Source organism: Zingiber officinale, chromosome 7A (genome assembly GCF_018446385.1).
Source record: "Zingiber officinale cultivar Zhangliang chromosome 7A, Zo_v1.1, whole genome shotgun sequence".
Classification (NCBI taxonomy): Eukaryota; Viridiplantae; Streptophyta; class Magnoliopsida; order Zingiberales; family Zingiberaceae; genus Zingiber; species Zingiber officinale.
Genome location: NC_055998.1, coordinates 3,957,908 through 3,967,574, shown reverse-complemented (window position 1 = coordinate 3,967,574; position 9,667 = coordinate 3,957,908). Strand labels below are relative to the sequence as shown.

General features: G+C 41.7%; 1 protein-coding gene across 2 annotated transcripts; it reads left to right on the top strand.

The window, feature by feature from the left end:
* The first annotated feature begins 974 nt into the window (after positions 1–974).
* Positions 975–2,615, top strand: LOC121999863. Of its 2 annotated transcripts, XM_042554497.1 has the most exons (4): positions 978–1,582; positions 1,662–1,899; positions 2,047–2,139; positions 2,218–2,615. In XM_042554497.1, exons 1-4 carry the CDS (start codon positions 1,166–1,168, stop codon positions 2,298–2,300), a joined length of 831 nt encoding a protein of 276 aa, XP_042410431.1. In that variant the 5' UTR covers positions 978–1,165; the 3' UTR covers positions 2,301–2,615. The 2 variants fall into 2 exon arrangements, with proteins under 2 accessions (XP_042410430.1, XP_042410431.1); XM_042554496.1 differs by having other exon boundaries at positions 975–1,582; positions 1,662–2,139.
* Positions 2,616–9,667: the final 7,052 nt, after the last annotated feature.

The window sequence follows — 9,667 nt, the reverse complement described above, 5'->3', positions numbered from 1 at the left end:
TATTTTATCTTTGCATGTAAATATTAATTCTCCTACGCTACTATTTTCTTGTGTCGCTTGTGCAAAGATGACATTATTTTCTTGTAATGTTGGCTGCTGAGGAGGGTAGTGCTCTTGTCATGATTGTCACCGTGAAATTCGAGTAGTCAGTAAGGACGAAGTAAAGCAGAAGATGCTTGTGCAACACATCGACCGGTTGCTCAATGTGTGGTCCTCTCATGTCCTCGAACACACAAAGTTGAATCTTGACGTTGTAATTATATTGGAGATGAGAGGGTGCCAGATGAGAACGACGAGAAGGTTCGAAATGACGGTAGATATGCCATTGGACTACGTACAATAATAGATGTTGCAAAAATCAGCAGCCTGTTTGTATATCTTTGCTGGGTTGAAATGAATGATCAATTGATGAAGAATTCCCTTGGGGCTTGGTCTGCTATAAGAGGAGACAATAATGGCAGAAGTTGGCTGAAGAGCCACTGCTCGTTGGGCGTGACAATAGGTTGCATGCAACCTTAGCGTCCATGGAGAGACAATTAATAGGGAAATCTCTGGAATTTGGTCGTCTACAAGCATTCATGGATGGAGCAACCTGTTCTCTTCTCCTCAAAATTCACAAATCCACCACCTTCATCATTCCTAATCCTCTGTTCATTGGGCTAAACCTGCAATCCTCTTCCTCTGTTCGTTGGGCTACATTTTTCCTCTCAAGTAACTGTTTGTTAAAATGACTTCCCTTCCTCTTCTCCCAAGTTTCAAGCAAGCGTGCGGGGTCAAAATACGAGCCTGGTTGGGTTTGAGAAAGCCAGCGGTGGGTCGGACGAAAGCCGCTTACAACCGCACGCATTAAGATAAATAAGATTTATTACTACTCAGAAATCAGAATCCGTCACTTCATTGCCGGATCTTAAACAATTCGATGGAACAATTAACCGATAACTTGCAAAGTGCAGTAAGCAACTCCGTATCAAAAATCTATTTATGGATTTGTTTGGGAAGGGAAAGAGCAGAATAGGAGAGGAAACCCCGGACCTTGCCTTTGTCGTTGTTGGCTAACATTGTGCCTTCTTCAAGAAGCAAATTAAAAATCGTCTTTTTACTGGGCGGCGCTGCGGCGCTTGCTATTAGTAGCGCGCCTACTTCTCAGTTTTCCTCGTGCTGTGATATGGCGGAGGACTTGGAGGTCGGAGAGTTCTGGCTTCCTCTGGAGCTACTCGAAGATAGCTTCGCTGTCGAGAAAGAGGAGTTACAGCCGGGCGAGGAACCGGTCGATGTGACGATGGGGATGAAGAGAGATGGGGAGGAGAAAGATTACATGGATGGCCTCACGCGGCGAATGACTCAATCCTTCCTCCAGGACGATAAGGAGGAGGAGGAGGCAAAGAGGACAGCGGCGTGGTCGTCTCCTTGGGAGCAGTGGAAGGGGGACGAGTGGGCTCTGTTCCAAGAGACGGGAGGATGGGTGGCAGCGTCTGCGAAGCTTAATTGGGAGCCAAGGAGGCAATGTCCGGCGAAGAACTCCGGCCCTGGCGGTTGCTTCGCGTCACCCCTTAACGCTCACTACCATTGGGATGCCGCTCGAGTGAGTCTTGCTCACCCAACGAAGCCTTAGACTTCAAGATTCAATCTGAATTCACTCACAATCTCGTTTAATTCGTTAGATATTCCAACTGAGGCAGCAGCAGTTTGCTGCGGCATGGGAGCGGCAGACGATGACAAGCAGAGGCAGAGCAGGCGGCCGTGGTGCGCCGCCTCGCCAACTTCAGCATCGACACATGCCAGGAGCAGGGATGAGAGCCGTCTTCCTTCGCAGATCCGGCGAGCGGAAAGAGCCCGTCGGCACCGGCGTCTTTCTCCCCAGGACCGCGACGCGCAACACCGAACGGAAAAATAACTCAGGTAGCTTGCTGCGATCTTACTCCATTAACCTAGCTAGAGATTACAAATTTTGCTACCTTCTCCTTCGAATTGATTCTTGTTTATTTGAAACATCTATTTTACGGACGATACTTTTCCTGTTTTCCTTTGATCGAAATCCAAACGCAGCGGCTTGTCCGACGGTGCGAATTCCGGCCAAGGTGGCGCAGGCTTTAAACTTGAACATTGAGAACTTCCCCAGTGGATTTGTTCTACAACATGGCAAGTTCTGTTTATCTTTATCTATTCGTAATTTGGAAGTCTTTGTTCTTGATGTAAACCATTTTCGTGTTTCAACAGATGCTTTCGTAGAGGGAAAAAATGAGACTTCTGCGACGGCGGTTCCTATAAGCTCTGGGCTTCCTCAAGAATGGACTTACTGACCCACTCCACCAGCTTCACTGAAAGAATTGTGTTGGTTGGAAGCCATGATCAGAAAGTGCATAGTTTTGCTTGTAACGGAAGAATGCATTGATGATAAGAAATGAAAATAACAATAAATAATATACTTTTTCTCTTCTAGTGTGATGAAATCAGGAAGGGATTTGTTTATGATTGCAGTAAGACCCTCGCAAAGCAAAAAGCTTCATGTGACGACATTTGTAACTCGTGATCATTGGATGTGTTCTTGTTGTCTTTTAAAGTTTTGTAACCTCTCAAATCTCTATTGAACAGCACGGAGTTGGAGTCCATACACAGAGAAGGGATGTTTGGAACTGATCAGTGAAAGAAGCTCCTCGGGTTTTTCGTTTCAAATTTCATTTTTTAAAGAAAAACTTGACAGTGAAAAGAAAACAATAAAACAAGTAAATACAAATCTACAAGTAAATACGAGAAATACAACAAGAAGAGAAGAAGCAAATACAAATAAAAATCAAAAACGATTTTACAATACTTGAATATTGCTTAGCTTGCTTTCTTCTTGCATGGAAAATGTCTCTACATTAGAAAATACAGTAATATTTGTCTCCAAGAGCTCAAAAATTGACAGAGAAGTGCAAACAAGAAGAGCTTATGAATCCTTCATGAAAACACTTTTTATCCAACTGATTAGGCTTTTCAATAGATTGGCCTTACTCTTAATCGATTGTCACTGTTTAAACCTCGCAACGGTTCTTTTCTGTTTCTCTCAATCAATTACCTAATCAATTAAACGACTTTAATTGATCACCTGGTCGATTCAGAAATCTACTGTTCGCTCACATTCTTTCCCAATCGATTACCTAATTGATTGATCTTTTCGTGAACAAAAACTCTACCCAATTGATTGGCAGGGGCTGAATCGATTGGGCCAATCGATTCAACCATTATTCTCACGACTTCAATCCTCGAAGCTCCTAATCGATTGAGCTTTTTTCCTAATTGATTCAGCACTGCCTAATATATTGAACTAATTGATTAGAGATGCTGGAATTGATTGCCCAATCGATTCTGGCTGTTGGGTTTTTCGAGCCACAAAAATCACTTTTTGCGTTGCGGAAACCCCAAATCTCATGCCACCGGATCCGTGCGAAGTTATAAAATTTCGTAAAAACTTCGTGTACATGTTTTCTAACCTAGATCTACACTAAATCTACAAGGAAGAGACTTATACCTTTGTAGCGAAGCCCTTCGCGTATCCCGCTCGTCCAAGGTTCACCGGATCTCAAGGTTGTCAAGTGTACAACCCTCTATGTGTATCCACACGAACAAATTGATTGAGAGAACCTCTAAAGATGTGCTAGCAACCTTAGAGGATCAGCAATGGTGGAGGATGTTGGTGCAATATCCCCTAGGTCAAGGTTGACCTAGTTTGACCAAGCTTGAGTCTTGGTTTGGGTTTCAATGTTTGACAATACAAAACTTCGATGATATGGACAATGCAGGTACAGTTGTTCATTTGGGGAGATTGTTTGTTGCAATTCCCCTCTGATCAGGGTCTGATCAGGTTGGTTGAAGAAGAGTCAAGTAGGTCAAGGTTGACCAGATACTTGACTGGGAAAGTCCTAGTGAGTGAAACTAGGTAGTTTGGAAGTCCTGGTGAGTGAAGTCATGCAGATGAGAAATTCTAGTGAGTGAAACTAGGTGAAAGTCCTAGTGAGTGAAGCTAGGCAGTTTGGAAGTCTTGGTGAGTGAAACCAAACAGATGAGAAATCCTAGTGAGTGAAGCTAGGTGAAAGTCCTGGTGAGTGAAGCCAGACAAGGGAAAATCCAGATGGATCAAGGCTGATCGGATATCTGGTGTTGGGAAGTCCAAGTAGGTCAAAGGATTGACTGGATACTTGGCAGAGGAAATCCATATGGGTCAAGGTTGACCAAACATCTGGTGGAAGTTCAAGTAGGTCAAGGGAGTGACCGGATACTTGGCACGAAGAGAAAAAGTTCAAGTGGGTCAAAGGGATTGACCGGACACTTGGTGAGGGAGTCCTGGCAGGTCAAAGTTGACCAGATGCTAGGCATGATGTACCAACAGATCATGGATTGACCGGATGTTGGTTTAGGGGGCTTGGGACTTGGTTTTGGGCAAAAATCAATGTCTGGATCGATTAGCCGATAGATTGGCTGATGCCCAATCGATCGGCTGATCGATTGGGAAGGTCCCCGCGACAAGCCTCGAGCGGACAAGTCACAGAGCGCACAGAACGTCTCTGGATCGATCGGTCGATCGATCCAGAGCTCCTAATCGATCAATGGATCGATTGGGAGGTGTGATTTCGCACGATAAGCCCTGGATCGATCAGCCGATCGATCCAGGCAATTCCCGAGAGCACAGAGGTGCTCTGGATCGATTGTCCGATCGATCCAAAGCCTCCCCGATCGATTGGGAGCAATCCAATCGATCGGGATCCGACCGTTGACATCATATTTAGCTGCAGGTGTTCGATTCCTTCGGTAGAACTCATGGCTTCTAGCTCTGATCTTCACAGCAGCTTCTCCACAGCGTTTTCCACTCTCACCGCAGTTCTTGAAGGATCTTGGAGAGACATCCAAGTCAAGAGGCGTGACTACAACAAGAGGAAGAAGCTAGGGTTAGGGTTTTCACTGCATATCTTGTAAGATATTTCTTGTATTTGTCTTCCCTTACTTTCTTATTGTATTGAGAGTATTGTAGGGTTTCTCCGCCTTCGGTAGTTACCGTAAAGGAGTGTTTTATTAGTGGAGGGTGCGTGAGTGTGTGGATCCTTGGACTAGTCACCTCTTCTTGAGGTGGATACCAAGTGAATCTACGAGTTAGCATTGTGTGGTTGTTTCTTTGTATTTTCCGCTGCATTTCATCACAAGAAGCAAGCAACGACGAGCACGAGATCGCGCCGAGCTATTCACCCCCCCCCCCTCTAGCTACATTTTGGGCCCAACAAGTGGTATCAGAGCGAGACCGCTCTTCACCGGAATCATCGCCGGAAGGGGCAAAGAGCTAGAGGGTGAAGAAGTTGGAGCAAAATTCTTCAAGTCAAGGATTTTATCAAGCTCAACTTCAATGGAATTCCAAGACGAACTTGGATTTTATACAAGGGTGCCTCCATCATTTATTTCAATAAGCTTCGATCTTTGGAAATCAAGGATCGAGAATTTCTTGACGATAGAGATAGAGCAATGGTTTGCTCTAATGGAAGGCTTCAAAGCTCCAAAGAATTCAAGGGGCAAAATTCTCAAGAGGAGCAAGTGGAGCCAAGACCAAATCCAAAGATGTGAGGCCAATGATAAAGTGACCAAACTTTTGGTCAACCTATTGCCGAGCAACATCTTGGAGCAAATTGGAGATTTTGAAGATGCCAAAGAGCTATGGAACAAATTGGCCAAGATTCATGAGATCCCCTCCACTGTACCAATCGAAGAAAAATCCAAAGAGGGTGACTCATTGGAGCAAGACCAAGAGGAGGAGAATTCCGAAGGTGAGAGATGCTCATCTTTCGAAGAAGAAGTCCAAGAAGCTTCATCTTCAAAGGAATGCAATGAAGAGGGCAAGGAGAGGGCATACTCCTTGTTCCATACACAAGACGGAGATGAAGAAGCCTCCACCTCTAGGATTGAGGGGGAGTGTAGATCATTGACATCGGAGCAAGAAGAAGCCTCCACATCCTGGTCAAGAGAAGAAGAGGATGAAGAATCTTCCACCTCCACAAGTCGAGTCGAATCTATTGGAGGAGCATCATTATCGGATCAAGAGGAAGCCTCTACCTCCGGATCAAAAGGAGAAGATGTCATCCCTACACATGAAGGTATAAATGTTTCAAATAAAAATACAAATCATATCATATGTTTTGAGTGTAGGGAACATGGGCACTACAAGAGCAAGTGCCCCAAATTGGCCAAGAAAAAGGGCCAAGTGGCACTAAAGGGCAAGGTGAAGCCTAAGGAGACCGTCCCCGGAACAAAGAAGAGCAAGGAGCACATTGTGTGCTTCTCTTGCAATCAAAAGAGACATTATAGGAGCCAATGTCCCAAGGGGAAGAAAGCGGTCAAGGCTCAAGGAGGAGGTATGAGTCAAGGGAGAGCCTCCAAGGTAAAACGAAAGGTTTCATTTGTTGAGCCTACTCCTTTGAATAATGGTAAAAAGCATGCTAGTTCTAATTTTTATCATTTTAATGCTATTTACCATAGAAATAGGAAGCATGATAACATTAAGGAAAAACATGTAGTTTTTCATGCTAAAACTACCACACCTAGGGTTAGGAAGGTAGATGAAAATCTAGGCAAGAAAACAAAGAATTTTAGGTATGTGTCTAGAAACAAAAATGCTCATGGATTTAATGAAAAATCAAAAACTAAGGACTTAATGGTGGAAAATCAAGTATTGAGGTCAAGACTTGATAAAATAGAAAAAAACCCTAAAATGGATGAAAAATATCCTAAAAGGGCAAAATGAGCAAAACCTAGGTTTAGGACAACAAAAGTCATCCTATGGCCATAAAAGTTTGGGATACAAACTTAAGGCTAAGAAGGATGTAATTTCTTACCATAGGGTTCCATATAGCTATGGAACTGAGTCTAGGTCTAAGGGTCAAGTCAAAAGTACAAGAGAAGTTATCCCTAGAAGTATTTTTGCAACTAAGGTGACTAAGACTTCTAAGAAGTCTAACAAAGTCACTAAAAAGGTCACAAGGGAAGAAATCCCTAGGGTTGACCTAGAAAAGGTGACCAACACTTCTAAGAAGCCAAACAAAGCCACTAAGAAGGTATCTGGGGAGGTTATCCCTAGCGAGTACCTAGAGCATCCAAGGAGCACCAATAGGTTTTGGGTTCCTAGGAGCATTTTCTCTACCCCTTAGATGGGTTAGAGAGTGTCAACTCTAATTGAAAGGGTAGTTAACCCAATCATGATAAAGTTGGTACTCTAAGAGCATTTTCAAGGTTATTGTTAACCTTTGAAAATGATAAGGATTAATGGCTTACTCCTTGGAAGAGTAAAATGTGCCTAATTTTGGAAATATTGATTTTAATCTTAATTGGCACAATTTAGGAAAATCATAAGAACTACCAAGTTGGGAGTTTGGTATGTTCTTAAGAGATTAAAGGCAATCCGGGCCTTAATTTAAAGTGCTACTCTTGTGGAGAAATGAAATATGCCAATACTTGAGGAATATGCTTAATTTCAATTGACATAAATTAATCAAGAGAATTAGAAATGTCAATTTAGGCTTTGGCACTTTCTTGAAGCACTTTGGGCAATCTAGGTTAGATTTAAAGTTAGCTAAGGGTTAAGGTTACTTAGATAGGTAATTTAGGTATTTTATTTATGCTAATTTGCCATGATTGCTTGTCCATCATATGGCATGACATCATGTTTATTTTTACACTCATATCTTATTATGAAAAACTCAAAAAATACCATGTCATGTCATACATATATCATGTAATTATAAGAAATTTTCTTTTGAAAATTATTTCTTTTTTATGTATGTCATAACATTATCATGCATTATGTTTATTTCCTTGAAATTTAAGGACAAATGACATTTATCAACAGGTGGTTTTAACAAGTGACATCCTAGGTGGATGTTCAATATCCACAAAATGCCTAAATAGATATGCATGATCCCTAAATTAGGACAAAACTAAATTCGACATCTCACAAAGACCTATAAGGTGACTTGTATGTGTTTTAGTGCACATTAGATACAAGTGAGATGTTAGGATGATGAACACAACTCAAGATGTTGATTTAGTGCATTCTTTTGAGTTTTAGGTTCATCTAAACACATAGTTATGTGTTTTCCAATCATTGGGAAAGCTAATGTACAAATCATGTGCATTGAGCCCAAGGAACATGGTTGGATATTGGTTTTGAAAACGTTTTTAAAATGCTTTTGGAAAACCTGGGTGAAGGCTATCTTTTGATAGTAATCACCATTGAATAGTTAGACACAAACTTGAAGAAAACACTAAAGTTTTTGCAAGTTTTCAAGTTTGTGTCAATCTTTAAAAATATGATGTATTTTCTTAAAAAACTTTTTTTCCATGATAAAGTATACCTTAAATAATGTCTACACAAATTTTCACGATTTTTGAAATTTTGTAGATTTTTCTAGGGGTTTCTGAAATTCACTGGAAGTGAATTTCAGAACTATCAGGCCTTCAATCGATCACCCGATCGATTGAAGGGTCTCAATCGATCGGGTGATCGATTGAGAGCAGGCTTCTCGCGAACAGAAGCCTTCTGGATCGATCCACCGATCGATCCAGCCCTCCTGAATCGATCAGTGGATCGATTCAAGCTGGTTTAATCGATTGGAACCCAACCCCAATCGATCGAAGATGCTGAATTTAGCTGGGAAAGCTTATTTTCAGCATTTTGAACTTATTTTAGTCTAGGTAACCATTCCAAACCCCTCAAAACATATTTGTACACATTTAGAGGAAGTTTTCATGATAACAATAAGAATGGATTGGTTAAAACGTCTAAATTTGGGTTTCCTAAAGGGTTAGGAATTCCAAATCATTGTTGGTGCGATGACAGAAGTTATGATCATGTCTTTAGGGGAGGTACTCTTTAAGGACAAGAAAACTATTTTTCATAAACCTTGGAAGGTGGTTAACCTTCTTTAAAGAGAATGCTCAAGGTTGAGCATTTGGAATTTAAATGGGGAGTGGATATCCTCATTATTCAAGTGATATATGCTCAAGATTGAGCATTTGAACTTTAATGGGGAGTGGATATCCTCATTGTACAAGTGGTTCAAGTGGTATATGCTCATGGATGAGCATTCAATACAAATGAAGGGCATGAGACCTTCATTTGGGTTATTGGACCTTGTTAATGCTCAAGGGCGAGCATTGGAGATAATGAATGGTATGAGACCTTCATTATCGTGTTGATCACAATAAGTGAAGTTGTGAACAACGATGAGTAACTCTTCAGGGGGAGAGAATCAAAAGGTAGAGTTTCAACAAGTGAAGTTGTAACCAACGATGAGTATCTCTCTAGCGGGAGAGATTGTGTTGTTTGATGTGTGCCAATAGGGGGAGAATGTAAGGTTTAAGTTAGACCTTCATTATCTAAGAGGGAGTTTGCCTTCTTAGGGGAAGAATGTAGGGTTTAACTTACGCTTTTATTACCTAGTGGCATGAAGGAAGTTGAGGCTAAGGGAACTAGCCTAACTTAAATGAGGTATTGTCAAACATCAAAAGGGGGAGATTGTTGGTGCAATATCTCATAGGTCAAGGTTGACCTAGTTTGACCAAGCTTGAGTTTTGGTTTGCGTTTCAATGTTTGACAATACAAGACTTCGATGATATGGACAATGCAGGTGCAGTTGTTCATTTGGGGAGA